The sequence below is a fragment of the Malania oleifera genome, chromosome 6 (genome assembly GCF_029873635.1).
Source record: "Malania oleifera isolate guangnan ecotype guangnan chromosome 6, ASM2987363v1, whole genome shotgun sequence".
Lineage (NCBI taxonomy): Eukaryota > Viridiplantae > Streptophyta > Magnoliopsida > Santalales > Ximeniaceae > Malania > Malania oleifera.
This window is the reverse complement of record NC_080422.1, coordinates 89,264,121-89,285,058: the sequence shown is the minus strand read 5'-3', so window position 1 is coordinate 89,285,058 and position 20,938 is coordinate 89,264,121. Positions and strand designations below refer to the sequence as shown.

The 20,938-nt window shown below is 35.2% G+C and overlaps 1 protein-coding gene across 1 annotated transcript in view; it reads right to left on the bottom strand.

The window, feature by feature from the left end:
- Window positions 1-3,274: 3,274 nt before the first annotated feature.
- LOC131158347 (uncharacterized) overlaps window positions 3,275-20,938 on the bottom strand; it is a 50,744-nt gene continuing 33,080 nt past the window's right edge. The window contains exons 12-23 of the mRNA XM_058113149.1: window positions 11,807-11,900; window positions 11,374-11,479; window positions 10,876-11,150; window positions 10,645-10,772; window positions 9,562-9,796; window positions 7,779-7,967; window positions 7,374-7,663; window positions 7,105-7,288; window positions 6,610-6,852; window positions 4,961-5,049; window positions 4,652-4,828; window positions 3,275-3,866 (exon numbers count right to left, since the gene is read on the bottom strand). Of these exons, the coding sequence (XP_057969132.1) occupies window positions 4,684-4,828; window positions 4,961-5,049; window positions 6,610-6,852; window positions 7,105-7,288; window positions 7,374-7,663; window positions 7,779-7,967; window positions 9,562-9,796; window positions 10,645-10,772; window positions 10,876-11,150; window positions 11,374-11,479; window positions 11,807-11,900 (1,978 nt within the window). The 3' untranslated portion in view covers window positions 3,275-3,866; window positions 4,652-4,683. The remainder of the gene's footprint in view (window positions 3,867-4,651; window positions 4,829-4,960; window positions 5,050-6,609; window positions 6,853-7,104; window positions 7,289-7,373; window positions 7,664-7,778; window positions 7,968-9,561; window positions 9,797-10,644; window positions 10,773-10,875; window positions 11,151-11,373; window positions 11,480-11,806; window positions 11,901-20,938) is intronic.

Sequence of the window (20,938 nt, the reverse complement as noted above, 5' to 3'; positions counted from 1 at the left end):
CCAATAAACATTAAAATTTCAAAAGAAAATATAAAATCAAGTGCGATTTAAGAATATCTAATAAGACCTCTAATAGAGGGGCTCTTATTAGATAAATCTTCCCTCAAATTGTTATAGGTGAGACCTGAAACACCTCTTCACCCTTTGTTTTATCATCCGGATGCACACATACATACACACACACACACACAAAATATGATATATACGAGTATTAAATAGGTAAAATGATCATGCAAATGCATCAAACTCAAGCAAAAAGGATCTTTAAAACATTTCCAAACTTTCAAATATTTTTCATGATTTTTTCTTTTTTACAATTTTGGAGATTTTTAAACAAAATTTCTCCATTTTATTTATTTTTGATATTTTATTTAGAATTTGTTCTTCCCAAAAAATATGTATTTTCAATCATTGGAAAAATAAATATAAAAATAGGATGTGAAAAATAAAATTGAAAAACTTATCGATTAAGGCGTGAGTAACATTGTTCTTAGAGAAGATTTTGTCCCTCCAATATGATGCAAAAGGTTTGTTGACATCTACCCCCAAAATACAACCCCCAATTTGATTGGTGTACACTACTATTTGGGAGACAAGAGCAACACTTGATTAACCTAAACACATATTGTAACAAGACCATAAAAAGAAATTACTATGGGATCGACAACAAAAATCATTTCCAAAGAGAAGAATTTTGTGAGGAAGAAGAAGAAAACCATAGAAAATCACATTCTTAAAACATATATATATATATCCAAAAAACTATTATAAAATGGTCAACAATTATCATAAAATGGTTAATAACAAAGGCAACAAAATATTTGATAACAATGATCACAAAATGTTTATAAAACGATCAAAATGGTTATATAATGATTAATAAAACTAAATAAAATATTTAAACAACTAATAGAGGAAAGTTGTAAAAGCTTTTGAAATACTATTTTTACAAAATACTAACATCAATTGCCTTCATTTTTCAAATGAAATTCTGTAAATATAGATCGACTCTCAACCCGAGCATCCAACAATTTTGAATATGCATTAAATGATCAATAGTCACTTTTTATTTGAAGAATGTCTTCAATTATACAACCAAGTTAGCTAATTTACTTTTTTGTTTGGGTAAAAATACTGTATTTCGAAAGAATTTCAAATTGGGTTAAGGGGTTTTCAAATTTAAATTTCATATTAATTTGTCGTTTCAACCAATCTTAAACGCATAAGGGTTTGATGCCGCACCATAATGTTGCAACAAAGTAAAGATCCCCATGAAACATGGACATTCTATTCCCACCCCTTCCTATGAATAAGTTTCATGAAAATATTATTCTTATGGAAATCCTACTTTTTACACTAAATTGCCCTTATTATTTTAAATTTTGGACAATAATGCCCCTATAATATAATCATGCTATATTATTAAATTAAAAATAATAAATTATTAATAATTTAAAATTAAAAACCTTAAATTACCATAAATATTAACTATTTTAATACTGGGTCAAGCTTCCAGCTTTTCAACAATTCAACAAAAGTAAATATTGCTTCTAGTGCATAATGGCTTGCTTATGTACTACGTTAACCTCTCATTTCAACTTATTAAATAGTCAACATTTCGAAAAATAATTTGAAAATCCACGAAATAACTATTCCTAAATCTTACCACTCACTTTATGTTAAACAGAATAATATATAGAAGTAACTTCATTATAAAGTATTCTATCCCTTCTACATAGTAATATTAATGAATCAGCAGATGTATGACATTTGCTGAATTAGTCATTGTTCTAAATTCTTTAATTTGCATGGTATTCAAATCCAAATCCAAATTCATGTCTGACTTTGAAAAAGATAGAATGTTTAGGAAAAGATAGAATTTTGAAAAAGACATAAAATCTGTGGGAGTGGTATTGATCGGTAAGCGTGATGTTATATAATATATATTATATAAAATTCAATTACCCATGCCCCTATGTAACATATTTGTATTTATAGATACATAGGACATTAATTATGTTTCATAATATGAGATAATATTAAACAATGACCTATACAATCTTATTTAACTCATTCAATAATTTAGTATGCAAGAATAGAATAAAATAGATAGAACTAATCTTGGAGGAGTTGATCTTTGTATTTCTACATGTTTAGTCCATAATTTTTCATCTTATTCTACTCAAACAATTCCATTTTTACATACCGAACAGGTCAAAAGAAAAAAATATACTAACTCATTCTAACTAAAATTTGCTTTTTTTCTTTTAAATATATTTTGAACCTTTCATTTTTATTATCATTATTATTATTATTATTATTCGTTGAATAAATTTTGCAAGATGAGACAAAAAAGTGTTTCATATCAATTTAATAAATTCATTTTACTTGATTTGTATTGAGCTTGTTTGCTTATGAAACCTAATTTTTTTGTCATGAGCAAGAGCCAATAGCAATTAAGATTGTAAATGAGCTAAGCCGAACTGAGCTTCAGCATGCTCGAGCTCAGCTCGACAGAGTGGGTGCTCGACGACTTGGGCTTGATCTCGAGCTCAGCTCAATTCGAGCCTAGAAAGTTGAGCTTGAGTGCAACTCAAAATTAAAAATATTGGCTTGAACTTGAGGGCTCGGCTTGATAGCTCAATTCGAGCCTCAAAAGTCGAGCTTGAGTGGAACTCAAAATTAAAAATATTAGCTTGAGCTTGAGCTCGAGCTCCGACTCGAGCTTAGGCTTTGCTCATTTGCAAGTTCAAGTTCGGGGTCAGATTGAAATTTTATAAATGACCTAATAATAGCAGTTTCATCAATCTATTTTTTGGGGTAGAATTTATATCTTTCCCCTTAAATGATAGGACCAGTATTGTACTCTTGGGATTGAGCCAACTTAACGGGCTCATTCTTGAGCTCCTTAACAAGTCTAATGAACAAGTCCATTTGAGCTAATTATCTAGCCTCTCACAAGTCGAAACGAGCCAAACCCAAAATTGAGCTTTTAAGACTTCGCACATTTAAATAAAAGTGACCTATGCAAGTTGCTTGGTTTGCAGTAGTGATAGCAGCCACACCCTGCTCTCCTATGGTCACACGGATCTGTAATAATTATTTCAAATCCAATGACATCATTCTAGATTATATAACAGTGGAGCAGCCTTGACTCTTAAGAGTTAGAGGATGTCCTATCAATCATTTTCCAGAACAAAATCAGAAGTCTAATGTTGAGATTAAATATAAAATGAGGCGTGTTGTATGAATTAGCTAATAATTACATGCTGTGTGATAAAAACGGAACTTAATTTCATCCATATAAATCATAAAAAGCAAATTCAAAGTTCTGAACAATATTGACAAACAAAACCACACTTTTGCCTATTAAAAAACTTCAGACAAGGTGCTGGTTTGTTATTACAACAACATTTTAACCCACAGTGGTTAGAGCAATGCTAAGTTGTCTGAACTCTTTGACATTATACACTCCTATCTAGTAGTATGTATTGGAACATCAGAATCCTTGAAATCACATATGTAAAAACTATACTTCTCTTTCACCTCCAGAAAAAAGCAACCAGCTGACAAATTTGTAAATTTTGAACTCTTCAAACTGACTGTACAATCACAAAGGAATCGAAGGGGCAGTTGCCTGATTTGGAACTTTAATGAGATCATTTCGTAATTCCTCAAAAATACCCAAAAGTTCTATGCAATAGGCCTGACCAGGAATTTTCTACAGGGGCAGCTGATTTCTATGTCTGCTGTTGACTAGATCAATTCTCGCTGTTTGCTGGTTGAAGACAAATTTCTGAGCTCCCGCCAGAAATCAAAAAACAATCTCAAAGTTCCACCCCATTGCCCAACTGCTGTAGTATTGTCTGCATCACAATATGCCCATTGATGTGAATTTCAAAACAGCCAAAGTGTTCTTTTCAACCTTTTTCAAGATCAAACTGCCGATTTAGACAAAGAATTCAACTTATACTGTCAAAACAGCTAAAAGTGTTCTTTTCAAACTTTTTCAAGACCAAATCGATGATTCAGACAAAGAATTCAAGTTATACAAGTAAGGTAAGTTGAATATTGGGAAAAATTGTGTACATCCCTGATGAAAAAAAAAATAATAATAATAATAAACTAATGGGAGAATTGTGTATGTTAACTCAGATTCTTGGGATGAAGCAAAAACTCTAACATGTGGAGTTCCTTAAAAAGGCTTATTTGACACCCCAGTTGTATGGCAAAAGTCATTCAAAAGGATAACAAGCTAAAAAAATTATATACCTTTTACAAGAAAATAAAAATGTGATTTGAACAGAAACGAGGCAAAGACATAGAACAAACAAAGCTCAGGATTGACACACTAAATTTTAGTCTCCAGCAAACATGATAAGAAGATGGATTCTAAAACAAAACTCGTACTAATGGACTGCCTTGGGATCTTAAGCGATTATACAATACTGTTCTTTTGTTATGATATTAATAAAAGAACTAATAGGATTGGACTGGACCAAAAAAGCATTTGTGACAACATGGGCAAAGAGTGCAAGAATCCTATACATGGGGCAAAGGCTTTCTGCCAGGTTACAAGTATGCATGAAGTACCCAACTCACCAGCTTCCTCAAAGCCTACCGCAAAAAGACAACTAAAGAAGTGCTGTACCTGATGCTGTATGTGGTCAATGAAAGTCTTCATTATTGCCAGAACATATTGGGATCATTACTATACAGTGAGTGGTCTTGAATTTCTTGGTTAGCCACATGATAATTGATCAGTTGTGCTTGGATAATTTTACAAAGCACCAGTCCACAAGGAAGCATCCACCATCCACTTTCATCCCTGGCCCCATTGTCACCGTCACAAGGCATAGCATAAAATTTCAAACAGTGAGGTCAATAGATACAATAATAAGCAAGTGCCACAACTGTTTTGATCAATAATTTGTTATGACGGGAGATAGAAACTGCTTACATGCTAAAATTCCAGGACTGAAAGTTCGGATGCTTTTTACTTGACGACTGGGACTTATAATGAAGGAATCCACATATAAAGGCAACCACCTGTCACAACAAAGCATGGTTTTAAATAATGGCTGCAACCGTAACGTGGTTTTTTGGGTTCTCGATACCGTTACACACCGCGAAATTGGTGGGAATAAAAATCACAGCCATAGCGGCCATTACGGACTGCAACCATTACGTAAAGGCCGCTACGGCTGGTAACAGCCAAAAAAAATTATTTTATTTTTTACTTTTTCTTCTCACTTTTGTTTTTCCCCCAACTTTCATAAATCATTCTCAAAATATTATCTGGCGAGAGGGGGGAAAGATTATAATGAGTATGATAATGATACAAAATTTACTATTTTTTTAATTTACTCGCAAAAGATGCATTGAGTAACAATTTGAAAATACTAACTTGTCAAGAAAATATTTGATTTTGATAATATTAGAAATTTGATATTTATGTTCTATATTTTTCAACTTCAACCTTCTTTCTTTTCTAGTTATTGTATATTTGTATTATTCATATGCTTTATGTGCCTAGTAGATAAGTGGAGTGTATAATGTATTTTGTTTTATTAATTAATTTAGCACACATAAGAATTTATCACTCATAAGAACAATGAGTATACATACACACACAATGTGGTTTAAAACAAATTAAAACTTCTTGCCCTTACCAAACAACTTACTTAGTTTAACTAAAGGATCCAAAATACACAAACTCTTTAAGAAGGGTTAAAAGCTTAAAACATGCAAATACACTAATATGCACAAGGTTGTACATGCTTGAAAAAGTCAGGCTGTTATTACACCCGCTTCCCGTTATGTAATATCGCTACTCCCGCTTCTTGTTATACCCATTACCATTACATTACGCTACCTGCTACCGCAATTTAAAACCGTGCAACAAAGTAAGTGCACTGCAAATTTCATAATTTTGAAAGGCAACATTTGAGGGTGCGCTCTCATGGTATAAAAAGGCGGAATGGATGAGGGGTACATTTGGCAAGGAGAAAGGTGGCTCCACAATGTTTCTAGGATTTGTGTACTAATTTTCAGGGCAAATAAATATTAATGAAAGTGAAGAGAAAACCAATAAAAATTTAAAAATTAAAAAATTAAAAAAAATAAAAACACAAAGAAAGTGAAAACCACTATTTCTAAATTTTTCTGCACTAAGTTAGCTTCAAGAATACACTTGGCAACAAGTCCCCTGCTAGTAATATATGCATCATAAGAACACAGCCATTTGAGCAGCAGGAGCAATGTCAAACGCTTTGTAGACCAAAGTTACAGAACCATCAAAGGTTTGAGAAGAATTTTAGTTACAACTCACGCCACTAGCACAGAGGCAATTTAAAATTATAAAATTATAGTGTAAATTTTGAAAATTTTAAATTTCAAAAGAACCATGGATAATGATATCATCTGCGAAAAATTGGATATTAATTGGAAATCTCACCAAAAGAACATGAAAAATAAAATGAATCATTCAAAATACAAGGGATAATTGATGAATATTTCCTATATTTGCATCATCTGTGTCTCCATTACTTATAAATTTCAAGCATTGGTAATTTTATTGAATATCAACATGGCCAGAAAGAAACTTACAGCATTAATCAAGGACGAGATATTCCACAGGGCATACATGCGTGCAAGACCAGCCGCTCGCTTAGGTCCATGACTAAATAAAGCATTGATGCCAGCTGGGAATGGAAATAGGACGCCAAGAGGAAGAATAAATAAAACTAGAAGAAAGTCCACCAGGGAAATAGAATACAGCTGAAGCAAAGTAAGCAACACTAAGCTAAAATCTCCTAAAAGTAGCATCGAGATGAGCAAACCAACAAGATCCTGCAATGATTAGAGATACAAAGGGTTAAATTCACATCCTGGAAGTTTCATAAGACGAGAAAGAAAGAATGAAAAAAGAAGAAGAAAAGATTGGCAGTGTTCATGGATCCGGTTGCAATATAAGGTTGAGGAAAGGTGGAGGGCAGGCATCCCTATATCTGGAGATGTATATTAATGGATTCACCAGGATTGACAACAAATAGTTGCAAGATTATATTACTACACTATGAGGATTGAAAGATTCGGAACTACCTGATGTCCGACAGGTTTAGTATTATGAACTATATAAGAGAACGGGTAACATATAGATTTCCTCTCTCCAAGCTTTTGCAAGCTCTTAGCATGTAAAATCCCCCCAAATAGCCTTTTATGTGTTGTTAAATGTTCACTGACTTTCAAATTATCCACAGCTCTCCGCATATGAGTACTGGACAAACTGTAAATTACCAGGGTAAAAATAAAGCCAAATCCACCACAACAGGCAACAAAAAAAATTGACAAATATTATAAATAAATTATACCATGACTGTTGCTCAAATAGCAAAGATCCATCTAGATCCCCAACAGTAGGTGGCACATGTTCGACTTCAATAGAAGATACCAGAAGTCCAAACTGGCAATAACCACAAGCAGAAGGCTGGAACCAAGCAAGGTCAACACGCACACCATATGTCCTTAAAGTAGGGTTTGCATGTGTTTCAATCCAGCCGATAATAGGACCAAAAGTTACTTTTACATGTCCACAGCGAACTAAGCGCAGTTGAGCATTTAGACCAGCAACCAGTCGATACCAGGTAGTAGGAGTGACAGACTGAATAGTCGTAAAAAGTAACAATCAGGATAGCTCCTTTTATAAGACACTAAGGAATGCGCATAGATTCAAGAACTCATCATCTTAACATAATAAGTAATAATAAATAGCAAACCTGACTCATCAAGCTAGTTAAAATATTGTCACTTTGAAGAGAGAAAGGAGCCATGTAACTTCCATCTCCTCCGAAAACCAGGGTCATGGGAAGTCTTTGATTAAGACGAGGAGGAAGATCAGCCCTCTTTTCATCCCCCCCAAGGAAAAAATCCACATAGCCAAGCATTAGGTCGGAAGTTGCAGACACCTGTATTGATACGCTGATGATTCAATTAGGATCAACCAAAATACAAGCATAACATTAACTAACCGGAGTGACTCAGCATGATAGCATTAACATCAACCAAGTAAAGGTGCTATCAGGTTCACATCAATCAAGTAACACTGTCTTAAATGTCTTGCTCTATTAGCTAGCTGCCTGTAACAGCGTGACAGATATCATGCTCAGCCACCTGAGAAACTAAGAGACATGCTTTCACCATCAACTTTCAAAATATGATTTCCATTGGAACAAACAAAAGAGCAGTACCATATCACGTGAACTATTAACAAGGATAAAGAGAGATCAGCATCACTCAATCAACTAAGCTATCCCAAAACTAGGCTTTTGGAATGAGCAAGACTATCTAGCTCAAGAACCATTGGGCACTTTTCTAACAGCTATGTCATACATTTATTTTTAGCCGGATCAACAACTGATGGTTGTGTCATGTAACATTTAAAGGCATATCTCAGGAACACATGATTCAATCTCTAAGGATCTCTTCTAATTCAATACCACAAATCTCATTAATTGCTTGTCTTGGATAGAAAGATTGGAAAATATCCTGAAAGGGTGTTGTAAACTAAGCAGGGGCTTAAATTTGTAGCCTGAAGTACTGAGTAGATTTAACAACTGATGGTTATCTCATGTAACATTTAAAACACATATCTCAAGAACACATGATTCAATCTCTTAAGGATCTCTTCTAATTCAATACCACAAATCTCATTAATTGCTTGTCTTGGATAGAAAGATTGGAAAATATCCTGAAAGGGTGTTATAAACTAGGCAGGGGTTTAAATTTGTAGCCTGAAGCACTGAGTAGATTTAGAGATAGAGAGAGAAAGAGAGAGTAGTAATGCCTAGAACAACAACAGGCGTTAGGCATGAGATGGCTTTGCTGCCTCAGAATTATGATTCCCCTCAGGCATAGCAGTAATTAGATTTTACACACCTAGGGTTTTAGGACCATTATATTTTGTATGTTAAGAGAGCTTTCTGTTTTGATTTTGCTACTTTCTTATTTTGGAATTGGAGTGCCTACAGCTACAAATATGAGGATTATATCTTGATTTGGCACAATATTCATCATAAATAACTGAACCCTAAATTCTCTCTCCTTGTCTGTCCTTCCCTGTCTCTCCCTCCCTCTCCCTCTCTCCTTCTAACATCAACATCATTCATACTTTTTACACATCAACATTGGGAAAAGTATGTTTGGAAGGCATGTATTTAATACATACACGTGTATGCCTTTAGACTAGAAATCCAAAGAGTAGAAAGATGACAAAGACAATATAAAGATTCATAATTTGAGTTGGAAAAAATACACAAGAAGTTATCCAAAGTAAAGAGCCATCATGACCCCAGGGAATTGCATTGGAAGAATGATAATCATCAGAGGCTTCCCACATAAGCACATGTCTTCAACAATTAATGCTGATGCAATGAGCATCCACAACTAATCAAGTCAATACCATCCAACAAATGTAATACCACTGAACTGCCATATATATATATATATATATATATATATATATATATGTATGTATTAATGAGATCTTATAATGAAATAAACCTTTAGGCCTTCATAGAGAGCACGCGAACGGCAAGAACGTAAGCAAGCATGATCATATTCTGATCGGACAAATTCACGAAGTTGTTGCATTTTCCTTTTTTGGCGTAGCTGCAGCCATGACCATGCAAGTGGATATGCAAGAACAGAGAGAACACTGTGGACTGATCCTTCCCACCATTGATAAGCAGCTAAAGCGTTGATCTCATCCACAAATCTGTTAAATGCATCCTCATATCTGCCATGTAGATGAAAAAGAAATTAAACATTTAAGATGAGCATACAATGTTTTAAAATGCAAAGGCATAACACGATATATTTTAATCCTCATGAGGCGAGCATAAACCATTTAAAAATTTTAATTTTTAGATAAAATTACTTAAAATAAATTATATATATTTTTAGAAAAATAAAAATTAAGAAACTTGCAAAGAAAATAAAAAATCAAATATAATTTGTGAACTACTTGTTGGCTATTAAAAAAAAGCACTAACCTGAATACATTAAGCAAATCATGCCAATAGGTAGTTTTAACTACGAAGTTCAAACTTTTCTCATGATCTATGATGCAACTCTTAAATATTTAGGAAAGGTTGAAGGTCAAGAGTTTCATAGATCAACTCAATTAGGACATCCCTTTCAGATTTAAAATTTTCTAGCCAAATCTAACTTGAGATTCACACACCTAAAATGTGTAAGCCTCAACTAGAAAGGCACAGTGGTGTGCCTTTTGTACAAATGCATAAGCCTCATCATACAACCTGTTGGTTTTTTTGGAATCAGGTATTTTTGACTAAGCCTGAAGGCATTTTTGAGTATGCCCTATCTTGACGTGAGCCTCAATTGAGCCTTTTAAAACATTGCGAGGGTATAATTGATGCTATTCATATAAAAGAGAGAAATTCAGAAATGAATATTAGCCATCACCATCAGAGCACTGGACATGAAAACTCCTAAATATTTTTATCACACACAACATCCCCCACATGGGGTCATGTAAGCACATATGCACATGTTCTCTCTCTCTCTCTCCTCCCCCCCCCCCCCCCCCCCCCCCCCGACACAAAGAAAAAGAGAGGAACATACACAATTTCAATTACTTGATCAGGAGGTGAATGAGGAAGATGCCAGGGTTCCCAGAAAGTATTAAACCCCATAAAATACATTCTATGCACATGACTCTGGGATTCCTCAATCCTATTTGTTTCCAAAACCTGTAAGACAATAAAATTATTAGTCTTAACCTCAAACGATTGCATTCATTTGGACAATATGTCACAAAATAAATGCAACTAAGAACGCAAGTTTAAGGATGACCTCATTCAGAGACTCCAAAAATGGGAAGGAATTATCTATTCGAGAGCCACGTCGATTTGGCTCAAGGACTGATAATTCCTCATCTGCACTGGCATATTTTGTCCGCGCTACACTCAGCACAAGAGCTAACAGGACAAGGAGGCCTATGAGAATAAGACCAAATAACCATGGCCCACCAAAAGTGTATATCAACTCTTCAAGTGTTGTATAACAATGCGGCATGTGGTATCTGTCAGAAACGCACTCATATGGACAAGGAGTATCAGCCACACCACCTGTTCAAAAGAATCAACAAAGTTTTAGGTGGGGGAAAAGCCATTTCTCAAGTTTTCCTGTAAACATAATAAACTCTTCATAATAAGATTTTTAAAGGAAAGAACTCCAATTATCTATAGGCAGTGAGAGATTCCCAGATTCTAAAGAAGATTTAAAGTATGAGGTCAAAACATGCTCATCCTTTCAACATGAAGAAGCAATGAAATAAAATTTCACAGGTACCTCGAACAGCAATAAATACAGCTCGACGTGGAAGCTCATAAGGACAAGTTTGACAAAGGGCTCTGTCAGATCCACTGACATTCTTGTAAGTGCCAACTGGGCATTCCTGTGGCAAGGTTTGCTCATAGTAAATACAGAAATTCAAAGAGTACAAAAAGATGCAAACTACTATCAAAAGCAGCTCAGGGAAAAGATCTTGCCAAATGACACTATAAACTGAAAGACATTCTACCTCTCACTGATCAGTTATCACTAGAATACATCATACTTGGTGACTCACAATAGTGTGTTCACTATGACACTAAGCCAACTACATTAAATGCCTTTAAATTCCACAGATGCGCATCGACAGGATGTTAAACTATTATATAATGCCTAAAACAGTTTAAAAACAATTTCAAAGGATTACAAGATACTAGAAATGGAAATATACCTGACAAAAGATCCCATACAGTCCCTTCGGACATGTTTTCCCAGTGACTGTTCCATTTCCTCCATCACGGCCCTGACCTCTGCCAAGCCCTCCCCTGCCATTGGGAAAGAGGCATGTTGAAGATAGATCTAATTGTTAGAATATCATTTTACCTAAAATCTTTAAGCTGTTAGGTTGTGGCCCTACAATGTATATCAGGCCTTAACATTCCCCTGCATGTGCAGCTCGACAGCACATGGAGACAGAACAAACAATAAACAACACCCATTACAACGAATAAATAATTCTTAACAAATAGACAATAAATGCAGACAACAAGACTAAAAACCAGGAGCTCCTGAAAACCTGGCTCTGTTACCATGTTAGAATACCGCTTTATCTAAAAGCTTAAGCTGTTAGATTGTGGGCCAACAATGCATATCAGGCCTTAACACTGATAACACAGAAACCATCAGGCATGAGAAAGTTTTAATTGTACTTAAATAGGAGTTTGAGAACAATAAAAGGGGGCCAATAAATCTAATCAGAAAAGTGCCGAAAAGTGCAAACAGAATTTAGTTACAGAAATTCAGGAAGTAATTAGCCCATTTCCATAGTAATCCAATGGCCAACTTCTATTTCTTTTGAACACCAAAGGAGTTTAAGATTCTTTACTTAAAGCTTACAACATCACTATTATTTTGTAATTATCACAATTACAAATAAAGTGAAAGAGCTAAATTGTAAGCACTCTAATGAAGAATTCAAATAAATAAAAAAATAAATGACAGCGGCAACAACAAAAGGATATAAGTGCACTAGGCACGGTTGACTATATGAATCCTGTTTTGTAATTCTAGAGCAATATTTTCATAAAGTTGGAATGTTGTCAAATCCTTACTATTCATGTTAATACAAGATCTACCGCAGTTCCGCTACTGCCTCTGAACAACAACTAATAATGTCCACTGGAATATTACTTATTATGCATTACAAGTGCCAAAATCATCTTAGCTACCTTTTGTCTTATCTTGCACAGAAGCTTTTCTAACTTAACACATGCATTCATTCCTTCATCTTCTAGAGTAATAGCAATAATCCATCTTAGCATTCCCAACATTTACTTTTTGGATATGTTATTTCCTAGTTTCGACATTCCAATCCACATAGCATAGCTGCTCTTATAATCATTGTATAGAACTTTCCCTCTTAAGTTGAAATATATTTTAGGATCATCCAACACTCTTGAAGCATTTGTCTATTTTACACAACCTACTTTACCTCTATGTATCACATCTTCTCGAATTCTCCATCAGCTTACATAATAGATCAAAAGTGCTGAAATCTACTACTGGTGCTAGAATCTTTTTTTGAGAAGGCAAAATTCTAGTAAAGACTGAACAAAAGTACAGAAGATGGAGGATAAGACATCCCTCCAAGCCCTTTGAAGATCAGAGGCATCCTCCAAAAATCCCAAATGAATGTGTGCAGAAGGAAGCAAGAAAGTTTAACTCTATCCAACAGCAAAGGTGGAGAAGTCATATGAGCCTTGAAAATTTAACATTCCTCTCGAGCAGTGTCCAAAAGATCGCATACACTGCACAAGTCCATAAGGCCGCCTCTCTTCTACTTTTCCCAGAACTCTGAAATCTCACTTGCAAGAAATCATAAGACATTTTACGGAGCCACCCACGCTTCACCAAAACAGGAGAAAAGGACATTTCAAAGCTGTCTCACCACCCAACGAGGAAAAGTGTGCGCATTAGTCTCATAAGACTTGTGCCACAACATACATGTTTCTAGTATCGCCTCCTTACCTATAATAAGTCATACATATTAATCTGGTAAGAGTTAGGGTCTTGATGAAATCCTGGATCATAAAAGGAGCATTTGCATGCGAAATAGGAAAGGAGCTAGGACTGAAGTTGTCAAAAGATAAGCAAAAACAGGCTTAGAAGAAAAGGAACCTGAAGAATCCCCTAGCCAAACCTGAACATTTCCCCTAATTTGAGGAACAAAGAATCCAATACTCATTAAAGAAGAAGGTCTTTCAACCTCTCCTTCATTAACATTTCAAAAAGAAGTGGAAGTTCCAAGAATAAGAGCCCCCATCTGGAAAGAAAAATTCTGAAATTGGTGCATTATGATCCATGGACAATATAAAAAAATAAGGCACTAACAATTCCAACAAAACCTCTTCCACCCAAATATCCTATTAAAACCAAATCCTATTACCATTACTCACTTTGAGTCGAATAAGAGGAAAGAACAAACAAGCAACCTGGGAAACAAATTTCCAAAATTTGCAACATTCCACTTCCTCTAGTATCCCACTCATTCCAATGAAATCCATACTTCCAATAAATAACCTAATGGCATAGGGCATTAACCTCTAGGTAATGGTCTTAAATTTCCACAAAATTGTCAAAATTTCCGCTTTCCATCATCCTCAAAATCGAAATGGCAATCGATTTCTATCTCACATTATTTCCATTGAAATTTCATGAATCATCCAAAATTTATTGAAACTCAAAGTTTTAGCAAAATTTGAAATTTTAACTGTAGAATGAAAATTTGTCAGATTTCAAATGTGAAGTTAAACTTCTATAATTTATCGCATTTTTTTTACTGAAAAAAAGATTATTACTAGGGCTTTTGAAATTATAAGATGATCATCAAAGGTGATCCTCTTATGCTTGCTCACAGGATGGTAGACGTGTTTGCATGAAGACAAAGGCAATGCATCAATGAAAAATTAAACTTACAACAACATTTTTTTATCATTCATGTCTAAATTATCTTTATTTGTATAATTAATAACATTTAATTGATTAATGAATTTCATTTGGATTAACCAAATATGTTAAATACACATTATCTTACGAATATGTTCAGTACACATTATACTACAACTATTGCACCTCATACACAACATAGATGTATTTAACATCTAATATATTTTCCCTAAAACTTACATTATTATGTCTCTTAACCATTTGTAAAGTTTCGTGAAAGAATTCCATGCTTTACTACTAATTTCCATTGTTTTTTCAAATTGAAATTGAAATTTCCAAACTTTTGGAGCTTTGAAATTTTAGTCGAAATCAAAATATAAGACCTTGCTGTAGGGGTAACCTACAAGATCATTTTCCAATTGAAGAGATACTTCTAAATACCACATCACCAGGCATTAAACCTCCTTCAGACTTGTGTCTTCTAACCACATCCCAACTAACAAGGTGGTCCATCTTATTCTCCCCGCAATACCATATCAAAGAAAATCTCTTATATTCCTCACCAAAATCCTACCACTCACGGAAACCCTAAAAGGGGATAACAAAGAGATATACAAGAATATTAGATAAGCGCTAATGAGAGTAGTATGAGCCCCTAATGATAAGTAAGATCTCTTCCACCCTTCTAGTCTCCTACCCACTCTCTAAACAACTTGGCCCCATAGCATTGGAAACATAGGGTTACCCTCTCAAGGAATACCTACACATGATGGATGTCAAGCCAATGAAGCACAACCAGCTACAACCTTCAAGCACTTAAAGTCCCTATGATCCACATTAATGCTAGAGCCTTCGCAGCAGTTGCTTTGTAATGGTTGCTGACATCGGATAATGGCTAATGGGCATAACATCAGTGAATTCATTTTTTGCATTAGCGAACTTGTAAAAAGATATAGATTCACATGTTTTGACCCCAGAATCCTATATACTAAAGCTTTAAATATTCTTTTTTAAATTTAATCAATTTATATATTATATACTACAAGTATTGGATGTCATCTTAGTTGCTTTAGTTGCTATTGGCAAAAAGAAGCAAGCATTTGCTACTTTTCACTACTTTATTCATTATGAATGAATAAATATTCTTTTGTAAATTTAATCAATTTGAATATAACATATACTACAAGTATTGGATGTCATCTTAGTTGCTATTGGCAAAAAGAAGCATGCATTTGCTACTTTTCACTACTTTATTCATTATGAGTGAAGTTTAAACTAAGATTCATACATGTAAAGAAATATAAAATATAGAATGCCATCTTTGTACTATTTTAATCTTCAAGGGAATTTTTGTTATTCAAAAAATAAATATAGAATGTTCATATGTTAAACAAGAACAAAAATGCACAGCAATAGAACTATTTTGTCTCTGAATTAGATGTAAGAAAAACAAAAATATAAAATAAAATAAAATGTAAAGAATTTAGAAAATGAACACATGTAATTTAATGAAAGAAAAAGTTAGGTTTATTTGAAAGCTAGTCACTTCACTTATTTATTTTTTTGTCAAAGAAAAAGAAGAAGTTTATTATTAGATTACAAATATATTTATTTATTTATGATAGAAAAAGAAGAAGTTTATTAGTAGATTACAAATATATAGCCAGGAGAATAAGGCATCTTCTTAACAAAATCTGAAAAAATCCAGATCAAAAAAGAGAAAAACTCTGAAAAGCAAAAATAACAGGGCAAAGCCAAGCACACTTACAATCAAACAAATATCGTCAATTGCACGGAGTATCTGAAAAGCTCACCTCCTTAAAGTTCCCATGACCCACACACCAAAGATAATCCAAATAATGAATCTTCTCCCAAACCAGCAAATAAGAAAACTCTTAGCTGAAAAAATATGTGAATTGTGTTCCATCCACAGACCCTAAAATACTGCAAAGAAAGCAGATTTCCAGAGTGCTGCCTTTTCCTTTTCCTACCAAAACCAACGAAAGAAAATGCCCAAAAAATCCTCCATTGTCTCTAGAAAACCTATCATTCTCCGAAAAAAACAAATAACTTATTCCATACCCTCCTAGAAAAATCACATTGCATAAAAAAATGTGCAACGGATACTGAACAGTCGAGCAAAGCACACAAACATCTGGAGAGAGAGCCTTCAAAGGTCTCCCAATTTGCAACAACTTATCGGCGTTGATTCATTCTATTATGAGCAACCAACCAAATAAAAGCCTTTATTTTTTTTTTTTTTTTTTTTTTTTGGGGGGGGGGGGGGGGCGCTGGCCTTCCGAATGGATTTTTGTTGAGAGGAAAGGAAGAATCAAAGCTAGTAAAAAATTCACAAAACAATTTTCAAGAATATACCCCTGAAAGATCCAAAGACCAAGACCAACTATCCTCTTCCAAAGAAACCCAACAGTTATTAAAAAAGACTAACAAAGAAGATGACTCTTCCATCTCTCTATTATTCATGGAATTTTGCAAGTGAAAATCCCAAGAAGGTAAAGGACCACCTAGATCAACACCAAAAGAAGAAATGGAGCCATCCTACCCTAACATCAAACGAAAGAGATGAGGAAAGAAGTGGACAAAAATACATTCGCCAACCCAAAATGGATATTAGAACCCCTACCCAACAGGAATTTAGCATGGGGAATAAAGAGGGTATAAATTCGAGAGATAGCTTTCCACGAACTTAACAAATATCCATACTTTTTACAACCTATACCACAAGGAAGAACCCTCTTTCAAGGATCAGAAAAGCCATTTAGCCAGGGGAGTCGTGTTTTCAAACACAAAATTTCCATGACCTAAGCCACCTGCCCGTTTAGACCAACACACTACCTCCCACCTCACCAAATGATCCCTAAAGCCCCCTACCGACAACTACAAGAAATCTCTCATCACTTTCTCAATCTTTCTAGTGACCCCACTGAAATCTTATATATATAAAATAAGATACCAAAAAGACAAGGCTGAATGAGAGTAATACCACCTATGAGAGAAAAAGAGCACTCTTCCACCCATCTAAATGCTTAAACATCCCCTCCATGACCGAATCCCAAAAACTAACAAATACAGGATTATTCCCCAAAGGAACCGCTAGAGAGGACAACGACCAACCCATAACACTGCAGTCTACCTCCAAAGACAACTCCCTGACGCGTTCAATAGGCACATTAATAGCTGCAATACCACTCTTTCCCATATTAATCCTAAGCCCCAAAACCTTCTCAAAAATATGGAGAAGCCACTAAATATTCAAAAAAGAAGGCCTATGGTCCTCTAAAAAGAAGATAGTATCATCGGTAAACTGAAGGTGCGAAACCATCACCCCCTTGCTCCTCACTTCCATCCCTTTCATTAAACATCAATCCACCAACCTACTCAAATCATCAGCACTAAAACAAACAAAAATTCGGAAAGAGGGCCACCTTGTCTAATCCCTCCCGTAGTATTAAACCAAGATTTAGGCTCACCATTCACTAAAACTGAATAGCTCTTGTTTGACAATCAACCTCTTGATGCTATCTCTCTCCAAACCCCTTCGTCACAAAAAATAATCTTATCCAAGAAGTTCCAACTCACTCTATCATAAGCTTTCTCAAAATCCCATTTAAAGATGAGCCCCTTTGTAGTCTTAAAACAAGATTTAAGCTCACCATTCACTAAAACTGAATAGCGCTTATCCAAGATGTTCCAACACACTCTATCGTACGCTTTCTCAAAATTCCATTTAAAGATGAGCCCTTTTGTAGTCTTAAACCAAGATTTAGGCTCACCATTCACTAAAACTGAATAGCTCTTGTTTGACAAGCAACCTCTTGATGCCATCTCTCTCCAAACCCCTTCCTCACAAAAAAAAAAAAAAATGTTATCCAAGAAGTTCCAACTCACTCTATCGTAAGCTTTCTCAAAATCCCATTTAAAGATGAGCCCCTTCTTTTCCCACTTTTTTTTATAGCAAAAGAAGTACATTGATAGATTAAGGATATACGAACAAGAGAATCAGATATCTCCTTAATAGCCTCTAGGTTACCCCAAAAAGAAAAGCAAAAAGGAAAAATCAAAAGGCACAGAAGAAAACTAGAAAAATCAGCACGCCCTGACAAGTCAACAAGGAATGCCCATTGAATAGCTGAAAAACACGCCCCCTTGAAATTCCCACTACCCACACACTAAAGAGAAGCCAAATAATGAATTTTCTCCCAAACCAACAGAAATGACAACTTCTTCACTGAGAAAATATGCATGTTCCATTCCATCCACAAAGGCCTCAAAATACTGGAAATAAAGCACATTTCCATTATGCATTAACATCCTTTTTCCTATCAAAACCAACAAAAGAAATTGCCAAAAACTCCTCCACTTTCTTTGGACAAATGCAGCATTCTCCAAAATAATTAACTTGTTCCATACTCTCCAAGCAAAATCACAATTCATCAAAAGATGTGGAGCAAATTCTAAGCAATTAAAGCAAAGCACACAAACATATGGAGAGAAAGCCTTCAAAGGCTTCCTAAGCTACAACAAGTTATTAGTGTTGATCCTATTAAGCACAACCAACCAGAGAGAAGCCTTGACTTTTAGGAGGGACTTTCAACTTCCAAATAGTTTTATGGAAAGGGAAATTCAGTACTAGTCAAGAACTCACAAAAAGATTTGCAGGAGTAAAACCCCAAGGGATCCAAGGACTAAGATTTGTTGGGCTTTTTTGGAGCCTAGTTGTGTTTTAATTTGGATGACGACCTGACCTCTATTTAATTAGAGATTTCTATCCTAAGGCTTAGTCCATGGAGCGAAGGATTGCTTTCGGGTGATTAGGGTTTGCGTTATTGTACCTGCGAGAGAGCGAGAGGGAGAGCATTGTATCGCCGCACTCTCTGTGTTTTCTTCCTGATAATATTGAAATCCCTGCAACTCCGTGGACGTAGGCAAAATTGCCGAACCACGTAAATATTGTCTTGTGCGTGAGATTGATTTTCTTTGGCGTTATTTTTCTTCTATTTTGTTTCTCACAGGTTTCGGGAATTTGTTCTTTATTCCTAACAAGATCGACTATCAGCTTCCAAAGAGACCCGATAGTCATTCAATAAGACTAACAAAGAGGATAACCCTTCCGTCCCCCTATCATTCAGGAGTCTTCGAAAGGGTAAATCCAAATAAGGTAAAAGACCATCTGGATCTACGATAGAAGAAGAAATGTAACCATTTTGTCTTGGGCTCAAACGAAAGAGATGAGGAAAAGTGGTGGACAAAAACAACATTACCCAACCAAAGGTATTTCCAAAAATAGATATTGCAATCCCCATAAAAAAAATTAGTATGAGGAATAAAGAGGGGATAAATCTAACTAGTAGCTTTCCACGTCGACAAACATCTAGAACCCAAATTAGTATCCCACCCATTCTCATCAAGTCCAAACTTGCTTTTATCTACTCTATGCGACGACGGAGAATCTTCTAGTGGGAAGCGCCAAAGCCATTTGGCCAAGATAGCCTTGTCTTTAGATATCAAATTTCCAAGACCAAAACCTCCCTCCCGTTTAGACCTACAAACTACCTCTAGCAAGACTCACTAGTTTCAAGCCCATGTCATTCAGGAGCTCATTTAGGTCTCTAAAGACTCTCACTACTCCCTAACCCAAAAAAGAGGCATTAACCCCCAACAAATCCCACCTTGTGGCGTAAGGCAACAAAAGCAAAACAGGACTAAATAGGAGAATACCTTTTCCAAGTTCACAAGAATTCGGATCACCCAAAAGAACAGCTGCCTCTTCATATTTTACCCCTCCCAACATCAAAAGGAATAACAACAAAGTCCACCTTATCATGAGCAGGCTCAAGGATAGGGGACAAAAAACCCCTTTTTAGTCAATTCTTTAGTTTGGTCTGACTTAACAATATTTTCTTCTAGCTGCCTAGTATCAGAGGGCATTGAGAACTTTCTTACTTGAAATGTTTGAGTTTCTTGTGAGGAATTTCCACTCTACTTAATCATTTCCTCCCTTTCATTCACCAAAAGTTCTTCTGAAAGTTGTGCCCAGTCATCTTCTCCTTTCATATCTGAATTTGCTCTCAACTAATCAACCAACAAACCACTTGCAAAAACACTCCTCTTCCCCCCTGAATTCATGTTGGTTCTTCATAAATGCCATTCTTTTCTTTAGATTGAAAGTCTTTTTCATAATTTTCAAAGCAACTATCTCCTTATGAGCTGGCTACAGCTAAAGGAAGCATGAACATTGCCAAATATCCTTTCTGGCGTTCACTTCCCTCACTTTCCAACAATCTTGTTCTCACTGGCTTTGAATTAGTGAGCCCACTTCCTTAACTCCACATAAAGGTGGATTAGCCTTTTGAGCTAGGTTGGGGGCCAATCCCCCCCTTTATTTAACAATCCATTT